Source organism: Orbicella faveolata, unplaced genomic scaffold, assembly GCF_042242905.1.
Source record: "Orbicella faveolata isolate gen_17 unplaced genomic scaffold, um_ofav_v1 contig_12, whole genome shotgun sequence".
Classification (NCBI taxonomy): Eukaryota; Metazoa; Cnidaria; class Anthozoa; order Scleractinia; family Merulinidae; genus Orbicella; species Orbicella faveolata.
Window position 1 is genome coordinate 15,657,516 of NW_028301539.1, and position 15,755 is coordinate 15,673,270.

Below are 15,755 nucleotides of genomic sequence, written 5' to 3' on the forward strand. Positions count from 1 at the left end.
CTTACGACTTCGACTCCGACTTCGACGCTAGTGAAAAGAAAAAAAACTACAGTGTACAATATCCACGGTGCCAACACAATCCTCCTTTTGTTGTTTTTCAAGTCATTTCTATTAACAGAGGTTTTTCTTTTTCATCGCAGCTTGTTCAGCGATTTTCATTGGAATACCATGAAGAATCAGTTGGTACAACGTGTAAATATTTTTTAGTACCTGACAGACCAGTACGAATCAGGTTTATGGATCGCCATTGAAGAACGCCGGAGTATTTGGGTTTTAGGTTATAAGGGACGTTTTCTTGGTTTATGTAACGCTAGATTTTCAGGCTCGGCCTATTTTTTATATATTACCTGTAAAAGCGGAATCTCTTTTCTCTTCTACTTGAATTCTATTCAAGTGCACTATTTAAGTATTTCAGGTAATTCATATATTTAATACACGTTTATGTGATGTCTGTAATGTTTCTTAGTTTTTTTTTGTCTGTTTTAGCTATTAGTAGTTTGTTTTTACATTTTTCATTATTTTGGTTGCTATATTAGAGACAAACAGGAGCCATAATTGATGATGAGTCCTGAGACAAATTGGTATTTTCTATTAGCAGCACTCCTCTGCAGAGTAGCCACGTTACTGAATGTGCTACCCTGAATAAATGTTTGTTTACTAACTAGTGCCACAATTTCGCGTTGTTAATAATGTACAACAAGTAGCCATAAGTAGGCCGTAAATTTGCCCTTGTATGTTATTTGTCGTCACAGTATTTAATGCTTCCCATACAATGAATATTAATACACCGCATAATAAAGTTGTAGTTATTTTTAAATAAAGTCACCAGATGGTCATCATTATCGTCAAACAGTGGACTCAAAGGGTCGCAAGCAGGCGTCAAAGCTTCAGGATAGTCGAGAGGCAATGCATGGCTAGTATGTAAACTAAAATGGCCATACATTTATTGGAAACACAAGCACTCTTAGCGTCACAAAAGTGCCTGTATACGGGCATCACTGTCTCAGGGCTCGAAAAAAGTGCCGTCCCATTGCCCCGGACAAGTAGATTTTCCTTCTGGGCAAGTAACTTTACACTCGCACTTGCCCAATGGGCAAGAGACCAAGCAAGTCATCCGTCAACTAAATCATTAAAAGGGCAAACTAAGACTTGCCATGGGCAAGCAAACTTTAAGAGATACTTGTCCCAAGAGCAAGTTGGAATTCAAGTTTTTTCGAGCCCTGTGTCTGCCGCACAACAAAGCTGGTAAAAAGTATTGGGTGATCGATACACCGTGATACAATGATTTTTATTTAAAAAACTGTTTACCTGTTCATAGAATCATGCAGCCACTCTTTTTTTGTTAATCAAGCCAGGAGTGATGGGCTTCTGATTAAGGTTATCCATTTCTTTTAATTTACAAGGTGTTTTGTGGGGTCTCTTACAAATCATCCTTTTGGTGTTAATTATTACAGCTGAGAAAAAACAGTTTGAAATAGTGGGAGTTCAAAATAGCCGATAGTAAATGACTGAAGGGAAAATCCAAGCGAAACGGCTTTGAGTTCGAAATAACGGGGAATTCAAAATACCCAAGATCGAAATTAGCAGGATTCAACTGTACTATTACTACTATAATAATATTCGGAGGGGGGGGGGGGGGGACTCCCTTATATGAGCTATACGGGTATGTGCGGCCCCAGAGGGTAGGGTTTTCAGCCGTTTTGGTCATAAATAGGGTATCAGTTTTTGGCCATTTTGGTCTTAAATACGGTATGGTTTTTGCACTCTAGTCTTAAACAAGGTATGTTTTTAAGAAGAAGCTACTTTTCATGACTGTCGATAAGACCATCATCAAAGGCCCTTCACAAATTACGTTTACAGCAATTTAACATTGGTCTGAACTGGGGAACTAATTATGAGGCAGGGCTGGAACAGGGTATTGATTTAAGGGTCAGGTCATAAATGGGGTATCAAATTTTTGGTCAGGTCATAAATATAGGGTGGGGAAAATCGCAGATTTTGGTCATAAATAGGGTAAGGGTTTTGGGAAGCGGGCCGCACACCCCCACCCAATTTTTCTCGGAGTACCTCCCCCGGGAATTATATACACGAAAACATCACTCGATTCTGATTGGCTGAGAGCAGTGCAGTTCACGTGTAACACCAGTGCAAATTACACATTGTATTTCTGGATTATGATTGACTGAAAGACACTTGGAAATTTGCTAAGCCAATGATATCACGTAAAATGATGACGAAAATTTTGTGCAGAAACTTTGAAAAAAGTTTTCTCGAATGAGAGTAAATGGCTTCAATTAAGTTAGAACTTCCGGCACTTCCTCCACGCGAATTTTTTCATGTTTATATTATTAATAAGTAATCATATAGTTTTTTTCGTTCAATTTGGATTTAATTTGCACGAGTGACTTTCTACAATCTAGCTCTCCAATCTTCAGCTCTTCGGAGCTGCTGCAAGTAGCTGCCCCAGAGAAAAGCCGCTCTAACTAGACATGGCGGGCGCAGACTCATCTTGAAAGTGAGGCTAGCCGCCATATTTGTTGTTTCCACGTCAGCTTGGGCAACTGAGTGGCATTCAAATAAAAATGTTTTGAACTTTTTCTGCATGGATGAATGGAGGTGAGTGATTGCGTGGAGGTTATTTTTACTCAAGCTACGTGCTAAACGCCGATCAAGATGTGCAACAGGAGAAACAAACCGATTTGTCAAGGAGCTATTCTGCTCGCTCTCGTTGGAGGTTTGGGGTACACAATGTATTTGTATAGCAATATTTCAATGGATTTAGAGATTTCCAGATCAGAGACCGACAAGTATTTCAAGCAGCAGGAGTCTTTATCTTCCCAGCTTCAAGGTGTGTGTGTGTAGTTTTGTTGTGGATTAGAAACGCAAGCTTTTAAAATAATATTGTTCAGCTTAAATAAATTACTAGATATTTTCACTTCACATTTCTTTTACAGACTATTGATGTAGATTTTATGTTCAAGATGCAGAAAATGAACCAAAACCGTAAAATTACTTGAGTTGTTTGTAAATTTCGGTTTTTCTTGTTTTTGTTTGGAATTAAGCTTACACATTTTCCTTATGATGAACCTGTTGTACATTGTTATGCGGAAGACCAGAGTTCAACATGTGTTTGGTACATTCCTTGGGTTTTGTTAGAGTTACTGTTCTTACCATTAAGCTTAAGTGAGATTAACTGAGTAACTCCTTCACTCTGTTTCTCTTAATGACTAACGTTAAAGTCAACAAATTTGAAGGGATTGCAGGTGTCTAACACATTTGATTTTGTGACTTCATAGCTCCATGTGAATTAGAAAGCCGATGACAGTCTCTAGAATCGTCTTTCATTTACAAACATTAAAAAAAGCAATCCGAAACAGTACAGACCCTTCCATGACAGAGAGGTGCATTTACCATGACAGTTACTTCTTGCCTTGTTCCACGATGCAACCACAGGGACATTATTGTGTGTTGAGTCCCAACAGTTTTGAAAATGTGAAATTTTGAATTGTGTGAAAAAAAATAGCTCAAAATCTGTCTTACAGGTAGTTTTAGCATTTTGGCTCTGGAGTTGATTCATCCCTATAAATTGTGGAAATTTCATCCTGGGTTGTACAATAGGCATTTGAGCAGTTTTGCATCAGCAACAGGTTTTTTTGCAATGGTGCATGCCTTTTATTTAAGTGTGGAGAAGCTCATTTGATGCCATGTATCACATGCAAGAAAGTAAGAGTAGACAATGAAAGTGTAAAATTTGTAGTGCACAAATTCCATCTGGATATGCTTGAATGTACATTACAATGAAATTACCCTTATCACAAGCCTTAAAATTACTATCACAACTTTACTGACCAAAAAACTAAAATTGTTCTCTCAAAATTACTATATCATAATTTCAGATTTAAATGAAAATGGAAAATGCTTTACAAGGCAAATAATGTCTTAAGTTTGCCTTTAAAAGCAGTAACAGTGTCCTCAGACTTGATGTCCAAAGGAGGAGCATTCAAAAGTTTTGGAAATGCATATGTGAAAGACTGATATGTAAAGGAACTCACTTACTGGCTGTTTATAAAATCTAGATACCTTTTATGTCCCACACCAAAAAGATTAAAAAGGGTGTATTTATGGTGTATATTATTATTATTTGTTTCAGTTGTTTATGAACACCGCGCTCGGCTGGAGAGGTCACTACAGAAGGAGAAGACAGATCACAAAAATACAAAGCTGGGTTAGTTTTTGTAGTTACTGGACTTACGGTTCCTAAATCTGTGATGCAGAAATTCTTCTTTGTGTATATTTGAACATTTGTGAAGGACAAAATTTTTGCAACGACAAACTCCTTATCTCCAACATGTGCCCACCAGTTCTTTGAAGAATAAGCTCAAGGCTAACAACTGGAATTTCATGGTTGGCACTAAGCTGAGCCAAAGCATTAGTGACATTAACTTTTAAAACTTTAATTGTGCTTAAATAAAAGTTGTCTGTCTGTCTTGTATACTGGGCAAATTGTCTCAGGTAAAATAATTTACAAGATTATTATAGGCATAGCTGCTTCTTGCTAAAAAAACTGATTTGATCAGATGCTGTGTTACTCACTTGTTTTGTGAGCACAACAAATACCCAGTAACTTGTAAGTAAGTTTTATTTACAGTTGAATCCCATATATCTTGAACTCTCAAGGGAAAGCAAAAAAGTTCAAAATGGCATGGGGTTGAGATACATATAGCTGATGGTAAATGACTGAAAATGTGTGTTCAAGGGTAAATAGTTTGAGTTTGATATAGCAGGGAGTTTCAGATAACTGTGTTGATTATAGGGAGGTGAAACTGTGGTATTGTATTAGTAAAGCTTATTGGTTTAATTTTCTTTTCTACAGATTTTTCCAGAAAGCTAAATGATTTTATGTTGAATATAACACGTTCCAAGGTGATTGTAACATTCCTTTATTTTAACTTTCTTCATTGATTTTACTTGATTTTCATTTGTAGTAAAACTATATCATCCAAGAAATCATTCACTTTACTGTGGTTATTGTTTAACAGCATGAAGCCATGAACAGGTTCAATTCACTAGAGACCCAGTATAATATGCTTAAGGTAGGTAATTGGTGCATGCTGTATATTTGTGTTACATTCAACATAGTTGTAAGTGGAACATGTACATGTACAATACTTATGTGGTACTGTATGTACTGAGTGGTTGGATCTTGCTCACTTGCTAAATTTCAGTTGTATGAACTGTCTACATTAACTAGCTATCACAAGCTCTCCAATATGACTGGTCTTTTTTAGAAACTAATTTGTACTTTTTTCCCTGAAACTCACTTTTTCCTTTTACTTAATTTGTAATTCTAAACAAAGAGATTCCTTGGAAAAGCAACTAGTCATATACTGAATAGTATTGACTACTTGTAACTGCAATGTATTTAATAATTTTCGTTTTCAGTGGAGTGGCTATCACATCAAAATGAATAATTGTTTTAATTAAACACTCTCATTGCCAAAATGCCTAACAAACAGTTATTGTACAACATCTGAGATCTTTGGTTTCCACAAGTGGATGCAATTTGGCCACTTGAGGTGACTTGAGTTAGTTTTTTAGTCTGTTATTTGTCTTTGACTTTCTTTTGCTCAGTAAATTACCTACAGTTGTGTATATCATCCATCTTTTGGTTGCACAACAGATATAACTGTTTATTAATTACTTTGAAGCTTGAAAATGCTGCAGCCAGTCAACAGTTGGAAGTTAATTTTTTGGGGGATGTATGTTGGAATGAAAGTGAAACTCAAAAATAAATAATAGTCAACCAAGGTAGAAAATTACTACCACAGAGTTAATAACAACCCCAAATTTAGCAAGATAATGATGGGTAATGAACTACAAAATTGAAAAGCTAGCACTGTACTTTTAATTTATAGACTGACATGCTCTTGTGGACTTTTAAAAAAATAAACATAAATTATTTGTGTCCCGATTACAGGGCTGTCATTGAGTTTTGAAGCAGCCGTTGCATGTAAGTTATCACCCGTAGCAGTGAAATACGTGGCCCATGGCCACGTTCTGAAGACCCGAAAGGGCCTGAGCATCTAGGGGGGTCTGGGGGCATGCCCCCCAGAAATTTTTTGAGCATGAAACCCCTAGAAATGCATTTTCCTGCTTTCTAGGGCATGGCAAAATGGCAATTTTTCTAATCAAAAATGCTGATAAAACAGAGTGATAATATGTTATAGTACATCATCAGCAAATAGTGAAATAACATCTTTGTTGCACCAACCTATGCAAGTAGTCCTTATTTTAGTACTGTTTGTTTTTCACAGTGCATAATTTCAAATTCATGCACCTTAATTTACAGAGATCAAATGAATAAAGTTATAAAATATCTCCAACAGACCTGAGTGTTCCTTGTTTAAAAAAAACATAAATGACAGTCCATAATCAGCAATATGGTTTTATGTTTGCTAACAGTTATAATAATTCGTTATTATGGTCATAAAACAGGAGTGAAACCAGAAATAAAAATTATAATAACATCTCTACATTACCAAGCTATCTTCCCATTAGAGGAGCTCAAATAAGCTGGATCAGACATTGAACATCTCTTTCCGTTACAGTGGTAATAAGAATGAAATGCTTTACCATTTCTAGACTCGGGAAATTTTTCTTCCACTCTTTGTAGCATAATACTCAGTTCTACAGGCTGCCCATGTGCGGCTGAAGTACTTGCTGTACTTGAAGCTCTGATCGCTGGTACTTGTCGACCGCCTCGACCGGCTGTTTTGCAGCAGCGCATTGCGTAATAAGTTTTGCTGCTTAAAATGGCGTCTAAATGTAATTCACGACGATTAAACAAACTGAAAGTTCATCTCCAGAGTAAAATATAAATAGTAGAACCAAGGAGGCAAGACACCAAGAAACAGTTATGTTTATTTCAAAAGGGAAATGTTTAAAAATAAATTTGGTAAGTGTAGCATGTTCGTACCATCCATCGACATCTTCACCCGTAACATCGAGTGAACTCAGCTGTAACAGGTGTTATGGGTTACGGCCCTTAATGACAGCCCTGCGATTATACCAAACATTCTGTTTCTTCCATAATTATGTTAGATGCTAATGAAAGGTTGCAAATGTCTTGTTGCACCTATAATATTCATTCTTTTTCATTTTGTCTCAGGCCCAGAATAAAGAGCTAGATACAGATTATAACCGTCTTCGACAGCAGCACACTCGCCTTAGCTCAGAGCACAGTCAGTTGAATAGTGAACTAAAGAGAAATTTTCAGCTTTACAAAGAACAGAAGACCAATGAAATAGCATCACTTGATGGTAGGTAGATTTGCATCTTATTTTGTCACAAGTTTATGTGCAATAAATACCTGACATATCATTAGTTTCACATGTAGCTTTTCTTTTGTAGCTTTTCTTTTCATCATTATCTGACATAATCCTGTTAAGTTCCCACCTTTTATAAGCATCCTTTGAATGTGTCTTTGTAAAAATATGATTTCCTCATATATCCCTTGTCCCCCAAAAGGTGTCAAATAGGGAACCTATTATTGTTACTATTGCATGTTTACAGGTTAATACCGCAGATAAAACAGTCCTTATAGAGTCTATATTCAGGCATACCTCTCAGATACCTACACTGTAGTTGTAGTTTGTTTTCAGATGTTTGTGATTGCTTCTCCAAATTGTTTAATTCAACAGTAAAACATGCTGTTCACACCCTAAGTAGAACTACCAGGCCTCAGACATTGTTTTTTTTTATGCAGAGGAAATCAAAACACTGAAACAACAGGTAGTCCAGCTAAGAACACATCTCAAATCTAAGGCAGATGAGGTTGAACAGCACAAGGTTTGTCTAGTATATATAACCCGTGCACAGATTGCATGTTATCTTCATGGACATTAATGCTTATATTTTAGGGAAATACACCCCCATTTTTTCTGTATACCCCTGCTACAAAGTCAGGTAATTCATGTTGCAATGTCACCCCAGGTCATAAATCAAGCATGTGGCTTAGGAAGAAACATAAACAAATATAGGGCTTTGTACAGTTGCGCTAACTTCTCTGGCAGTTTACTCTCTTAAATGGTTGATGACCTCCTCTTTTCTTTTCATAGATCCTTTCCTTTACAGGTGGACCATTTGAGATTTTGAAGGGCTGGTGGGTGATTTGGTACAGGCATGCATTTTTTTTAACCCTTTTATGCACTAGAAATTTTGTTCTTGGGATGTGTGTATGCATGGTATTTTTTTTCTGCATATAACATGCTTTTCTTCGGCTCACTGAAGGTGTATTCATGAATGTTTTTTTCAGCAGTGGCCGTATGCATAAGTTTTCTTTTGGTGCAAGCATGCTTGCAAGATACCAGTATTTTTTTTAAATAACTCCCCTCTTCAAAAGTCCAATGGTCCACCCCTTACTGATTTTCTCCATTTCAACAAGAAACAGAGAAAAATCTGTATTATATGTGAGAAGTAACAAATATCTTGCCTTTTCTGTCCTCAGGTAACCAAAGTGTTCTTCAAATAATTCTTTTTCAAGGCCTATTCTACATGTACTTCAAGGAATGATATCAGCTGGAAATGGTTTCTTTAGTAGGCTTAGTTGTGTTGAAATGAGTACATTTATGTGATTTAAATGTTGGTATTGTAAACTAAGGTCATCTTAAATAACGAAAGCTTCTAAATAATGGTCTTCACTGTGCCATTGCCGGGAAGCAAGATAAGGGTGATTTTTTTACTGTAATTGTTTGTTTCTGTTAGTCTTCCAGCTCTCGGGCATCAGCGGTAAATCAGCAATACCAAGAAACAATCAGAACTCTGCAGGAACAACTTACATTCTATAAGGTAAGGCTAAAAGTATGAAAAACTGAATTCAAATCTGTGTAAAGAAGACTGGTGATTGCTAATGTTGGGCAAGGACTGTTGTGATGTGGTGTAAATTTGGTTTTGGTTTGGAATTTTTCAAAATAGTTTGCATTTTATTTTCCATTATGCAATAATCATTAGCCAGTGTGATCTTAAACAAAGGAAAATGGCAAGGAAAGCAAGCAGATATGTTAAACTTTTAGATAAAAATTAGGGTGAAACCACTTTGCAAGCAATTATCAGTAGAACAAATTGCAGCTTTATGTATGTGTTATATATGCAGGAACTATTCTCAACCTTTCTCTGCAAACCAAACATGAAATGACTTAAGGTTGCCGTATACCTTCAGAGATGTCTCGTGTCCAAGTGATGCAGCGTGTTCAGTTTAAACTGTAGAAACCTAAACCTCTATATTAAATTAAAGCTTATAGGGCAGGCTATCAAACTATACAACAATTTTTGAAATTTAATGATTTCTACAATTTTTCACGACCTCTAATTTCGACTGTCCGAATCACCTTTTGAAAGCTACAAGTCAAAGGAAATTTGTTCATCTGCCCTCAAATTTGAATAGTAGCTAGTTTAATATATAAACAACAAAAAAGTCTCTGCAAATTTTTTGATTCAAAATATTGTTTTCTTCAAGAGCAATTTTTGTGTGATCGCTCCACATTTTGTTAATCCTATTTCGCAAATGCTTTCTAACTTTTTACTGCAATTGAATATGGCAAAAGGCAGGCACATTTTTGGGGGCTTTGGGTCTGGAAACTATGGAACAAAACTTTGTTTTTCGTTAATTTAAAAATTAACGAAAAAACAAAGTTCACTTTGACTTGTAGCTTTCAAAATGTGATTTGAATGCTCCCATTTAGAGGTCATGAAAAGTTCAATAATTCATTTTATTTCAAAATTCTTGGTATAGTTTGATAGCCAGCTTTAAAAGCTTTAATTTGATATGAGGGTTTAGGTATGTACAATTTAAACTGGACGTGTTACATTGCTTGGACGCGAGACACGTTTGAAGGTATGTGGTAACCTTAATTTTGGGTGGCTTAGAGTATGTGAGCCATTATCAGTGGCTAATCGTCTATGTTTCTATTGTTTTGTAACTGTGTGTTGTTAGTGATGAACCTGCCCAGTAAGCAGCCATTTCACTATAAGTTGCCTATTATCAAAGGCTTGAAACAGTGGTCAGTGTCTTCTTGTTTTTCAGAATTGAAAAGCCTATTAACTTTTTCTTAGGAATACAAGAGCACATGAAGTGCTGTGGCATATCCCAGTTTATAAATTTGACCTTTTTTCGTTTTTTGATGATGTTCAGGAGAAGCTCAAAAAGGCGCAGCTCAATAGGGATCAAGCAATCAAAGGTGTAAAACAAGATGAGGGCAAAACAACCGCAAGCAGACGACAAGGTGATCAACGAGACCAAACAACCAATTAGCTTATGTCAAACTATCCTGTAATATCACATGGCATTACTTATGAGTATACTCCTGTGAAATTGACACCTGTAGTGATCAGGGTGCAATGAGAGGTGGTCGGCAGCTGGGTAACTATCTTCAGTATGGATACAACTTCCATCTATTATAGTTTGCCATCTTGTTGCATATCAGCATGGGTCCATTTTGCTGAAAATACCACATTGTGATGCCTTGTTACATTTCCTATGATTGTTTTAAGTGTATGAAAGAGACTTCTAGCATCATTGATGTTTTGTTCTTATATTGATATAGAATTTGGTGTACATACATTGTATGGAGAGAACAATTTGTAATGATGGGTTTACCAAGAGGGAACTTAGTTTGTAGGGTTATTGTTTGAAATAATCATTAAGTTATTGGAGCAACAGTTATTGTTAGAGTGAGCCAGGGTGAGCTTGTTTTTAAGTGAAGAGTGAAACCACAAGTCAATTGTGTAATGACTTCATTTGATTTTCTTAAAAAAGCTTTGTTCTTTGGTGACGATTGATTTGTAACTGTAGTAAGTGTTATTCAATTATACAGCTGGAAATTCGTTGGACTCCAATAAAGTGGGGGTTGATGACCAAGAAGAAAAGCAAAACTCACAGCAAGAAAAAGGACTGTATGTAATATTTCTTTGTAGATTTGTGCTGCATAGCTCTCAAATTAACTGATAAAAAATGTTGAAACAGTTTCAAGCACTTTGACCATGCATTTGGACCGTCTTTGTTTGGGACGTTCTCCATTACATGATTAGCGTGTATTACTTATCTTTGCTAAGCTAAATTTCGTCATGAAAAATTATTAAAAAATATTGTTTTGACTTGGGAAGCAGTTTTCAGGAGCTCCCTGTGACTTGCCTCTTTGTGATGTAACTGTGATTGATTCCATTATTACAGTCATCCAGGTGTTGGTAGAAGTGACAATAGGCATGCTGTAAAAGATACACCTCAGGAACGCTATCATGGCCAGCGATATGTACCCACCACTGCCTCAATAGTTACTGGTATGTATGGAGTTAATACGGAAATACTGTTACCATAATACTGCTTTGTAAAATTGTAATTAACCGAGCGGCCATGGACCATCCTGCTTCAAGTTCAATTGAGCTTTCCTCGTTTTTTAACCGTTTTTTTAATATTCTGTTCTTTAATTAATGTGAAATATATTTCTTTTCACCTTATTAAAGAGTTCGCCCGAAGCGAGAACTGAATGATTATGTTGCAAAAGACAAACTTGTCTGGACATTCACACAATATTTACGCGTCGCGCTCGCCTTACAACAGGTCATTTTATGATGATTTATGTGGAAATTCCCACAAACCACCTGCTAATAAATTATGGCTAATCTAACCCTTTGTCTCTTTGTGAAACACGCCTTTTGTTTTAACGAAAAACAGTGTAAACTTACCTTTCTTAACAAAAGGAGTTGTTTTTTAACCGTGGAGTTTTAAACATCAAGCTTTTCTTTTTTGCTCGGTGACTTGCTTCAAGTTTCCCGACTTTGGACTCTTCGGCTAGACTTACTTGTAGAATCACACAACTTTTGATGTTTTATTGCCAGGTGTAGGACGTTGGGTGTTATGCGGTGTATTACAGAACTTGCAATAGTGAATTGTTATTTTCCTTGTTCCAAAAGCTTCTGATCAAGATGATAAGAGCAGACAAGCTGATGAGAATAATAACGGGAACAAACAAGATATTTATGACCATGGCTACTCAGATCAAAGACGTGACAGTGATTCAAACAGAGAAGAAAGCAAAAGAAATGAGAATTCACGGAGAGAAAACGAGCAAAGAAATGTTCCTTTGAGAGACAGCAGTGAAAATAGACGACTCGAGGACCGGGACACTGGAATCCAAGTTGTCTCACCAACTGAGAACAGTACAAGCAAGTGGGCAAATATTATTAAGGTAAACTTCTCTGATTATTCCGTTCTTTGACCATGCTATCTTGAATGTGTAATTGTTATTTATCTTTTCAGTTCTATATTGAAAAGGTGAAGGGTAATTGCGAAGAACAGTTCCCGAAAAAAACCTTTCGGTCGTCTGTCGTGTATTCGCGTCGCACGCTAGGAAAAGAAAAGACTGCTCGCAGTTTAATAACACGAGAAAGCATTGCACAAATCGCTATTTCACTTCATTCGTTTTCCTTGATAATATAACTGTATGAGAACACTTTATGAGAATTTCTCAAAGAATTTCATCTGTGTTCTAAAAGTTTCCAAAGATTGTTTTGATTTCCAATCAATTTCTGAATTGCTCCAAATCTTCGGAAGATTTCTACGATCTTTCAAATGCTTGCTCTAATTCTGAGGTTATTTCCGAAGTTTGTGGAACATTGGCTGATTTTTGACTTAGTTCTGTAGATATCAGTCCTGAGCAACTTAAGCCCTATATTCAAGTTGGTTCAATTAACTAAGCCTTTCAATGAAATACCGCGTGTATATTGGAAATCACAGTGCGAGCGCTAGGTCTTGGCTTGGGCAGCTTATTTACCTTGATCAACTTTGATTTGATGATCTTACTGGATAACACCTCTACAGTGCAAAAAGTCCCCCCCCCCCGTCCCTCCGACACTTTTAAGAGTTTTAGTGCAACATTCTTATTGTAGTCTTTGCGTTTCACAGGCCGCTCAGCAAGGTAATGCACCCGAGGAAGGAAGAAAAGAAGACGATGACAAAGGCGTAGAAGAACAAGGAGAAGAAGGGAATAGGGGTAAAAGAAGCAAGAGATCGGTTGATAACTACATGCAGGAGGTAACCGAGCCTTCTCGACTGCAGCAGAGAGACATGCAGAGCTACAACCAGAAACAACCTGGCGGGGAGGAGATGGGAATGGATAAATGGAATGATAGACCTCTGGCTCAGAGACCAGGAAACAGTGATGTCAGACTACAGGAACCGCAAGAACAGTATCAACGCAGGGATCCAGACAATCAACAGCGAGAGACCATCGACAAGGATGAAGAGGAGGATCATGATGAACAAGATAGTGACTTATCACGCAAGAATATCAACAAACAAATGGCTGAAATGCAAGAAAACTACAATGAAAAGCTAACAAAAGAACAACAACAAGAACAACAGGAAATGCAGATTCTTCCTCAGGAACAAAATAGTGATGCAAGAGGGAGGTCAGTGTACAAGCATGTGGCTCCTATACCTGCTGTGCAGAGACAAGACACTGCAGACCAGCAATCAGATGGTAGGTTATTTTGTCAGGAAGTATCCTCTTCTCTACGTGCTAGGTTGATCGTTGGTTAAGCCCTAGACGTGCTCGCAAGTGGAGCTGAGAAAGCCGAATTCGACTTGCGAGAAAAATGACGGGGACCCGGAGTCCGAAGTACGCGAAGAAGAGAAGCGCCTTTGAGAAGTATAGCCAAACAAACGCCAGGATCGTCTTGTCACCGCGTAGTAATCATTCTTGCAATATGTGGAGTAAAAGATACTGTCAGAAAAAATTAACATGATTTGGTCAATTATAACAGAGTTCGAGACAAACTTGGAAACGCCAGCTTCATGTTTCAAGTTTGTTCACGTATTGCCGCCATTACTCTTGTTCTACCAAGATTTCTTCGCAGCTGTGATATTGGTAGTTATGCAACACTTTGACATAGTATTGTATGATTATCTGTTGTACTCCCTTCTTATGAGTTCCTGTCATATAACTGACTAGTTTTGTTCTCAAAGCCAATCTATTATCAGTCTGTTTTTTTTCCCCGACTGTTGAGTTGTTGTTGGTGATGTGACAACTGGCAAACCTTTTAGTAATGGTAGATAGCGGTGACGTGATCAGTTTGATGTTTTTCTTCTTTTCTAGCTGATAATGACGATGAAGATGCTGATACTGAACAAGACACTGAGGAAGATCCTGATGACGCTGATGAAGATGACATCTTGGAGCCTCGAGATTCACCACAAGAACAACAAGAACAACAACAACAGCAGCAGCGTCACCGGCTGCCTCCGCCAGATCTCAGGCCAGTGCAGGCTCAGAGACAGCCTCGTGAGGGAAGAACCTTTGACAGAGCATTGAAATCTGCTAATTCTAACATTAATTATAGACTAAACGAGTGATAAGAACCAGAAAATTAATTTATTTTTAGGAAGGGTTAAGTATTCCTTACCTAGGCACGCCCTCTATTGATCTAATAGTGACAGGAACGGCAAAAGAAAAATCCACAACACAATATCATCAATTTCACTTAAGGGGTTCGCCTCTGCTGATCTTGTAAGCCGGTGTTGACAGAAAAGAAAGATCGGTTTAATCCTTGTGGAATTCTAGAGTTTAACTTTTTGGAAAGACTATGCAAGTGTGTATATGTTAATCATCGTACAGGCACTTTCAGTATCTTGTTGTACAAGATGAGGAAAACATACTTTTAATAATGTGACCTGGACGTAAGTCATCTTCGCGAGTTTCTCCTTACAGTTTATCTTGCACGCCTCAGTAAACGCATTCGCGTTCAACTCAACCCCAACTAGGGATCTAACTACTGTATCATCGTACACGTGAAATATCCGTAAGAATTCACATACTGCTATGGCGTTTCCTTTGGAGGCCCAGTGCTGGACTCCGCATCAAGCGGGCCCTGGCCGGGGTCATAGCTTTCTGTTCTTGGGCATGACACTGGGGGAGTGGGGATGGGGAGGGAATGTAGAAATGGACCACTAAGCTCGAACTCAGAGTTTTACCTTACCTGCTGTATTGTGCAAAGGAAAATTACAGAAAGTGGTAAAATAGGAATTTTGACGGTATCCTGAGCTCTGAAATAGTTACCAATATTCTACAGGGATGGTGCGAACTTCATAGTTGTAAAATAGTAATGGTTGTTAGATAGAGCTTTCTGCCTTAAAGCGTTACTCTGCGATTCCTTAAAGGAGCGATGCGTGATGACAGAAAAGGCGAGATGTTTCAATAATCCTTTGACCATGGCTCATTAGATGTCCTTAGGAATAAAGAAATTACTGTTAGTTTACTCAACGCAACGGTTTGTAACGATAAACTCAAACGTGTCGATATATTTATTGCTAAGGAGAAGCTGGAATTAATACTGCGTGTTTAACATGTAGGTAGATTATAGCAAGTGTCTGGTTCGGTTATCGTACGAATCGGGGGTAGCTTTATTTCATAAATTAATACATTTAGTATAGTACCACCGAATTTATACTGAGATAGCGAGGTAATATGTAGTAAAGCGAGAATAAAGGCTTTTACCATTTTATTTCTAGCTGGAGTTTGTGGACGGAAAAAATTCAATCGCCGCGAAACAAGTGAGGGATGCAGCGCTGGTGCCGAAAGTTTTACCTTTACCTTGCTAAACACGAGTGCAGTAAATGTAGGCGAATCGTTATTATTCCCAAATACCAAGTACAATTCCTCACACTACAATGTCGCCATAGATGAGACCAGAAATGTACAAAT

The 15,755-nt window shown here is 37.5% G+C and overlaps 2 protein-coding genes and 1 long non-coding RNA gene across 3 annotated transcripts in view; 2 read left to right on the forward strand and 1 right to left on the reverse strand.

The window, feature by feature from the left end:
* The window catches only part of LOC110045270 (cytochrome P450 10-like), a 13,849-nt gene extending 13,028 nt beyond the window's left edge, over positions 1-821 (forward strand). Inside the window, exon 9 of the mRNA XM_020750865.2 lies at positions 141-821. Within this exon, the coding sequence (XP_020606524.2) occupies positions 141-251 (111 nt within the window). The 3' untranslated portion in view covers positions 252-821. The remainder of the gene's footprint in view (positions 1-140) is intronic.
* Positions 1-6,471, reverse strand: part of LOC149116867 (uncharacterized) — a 24,454-nt gene extending 17,983 nt beyond the window's left edge. The window contains exon 1 of the long non-coding RNA XR_016205487.1: positions 6,299-6,471. This is a non-coding gene — a long non-coding RNA (uncharacterized LOC149116867). The remainder of the gene's footprint in view (positions 1-6,298) is intronic.
* Positions 2,507-15,555, forward strand: LOC110045278 (uncharacterized). Its single transcript, XM_020750874.2, has 13 exons — positions 2,507-2,848; positions 4,151-4,225; positions 4,874-4,923; positions 5,040-5,093; positions 7,169-7,319; positions 7,766-7,848; positions 8,764-8,847; positions 10,190-10,280; positions 10,872-10,950; positions 11,228-11,334; positions 11,968-12,242; positions 12,959-13,535; positions 14,151-15,555. The coding sequence occupies exons 1-13, from the start codon at positions 2,674-2,676 to the stop codon at positions 14,405-14,407; spliced, it is 2,058 nt and encodes a 685-aa protein (XP_020606533.2). The 5' UTR covers positions 2,507-2,673; the 3' UTR covers positions 14,408-15,555.
* Positions 15,556-15,755: the final 200 nt, after the last annotated feature.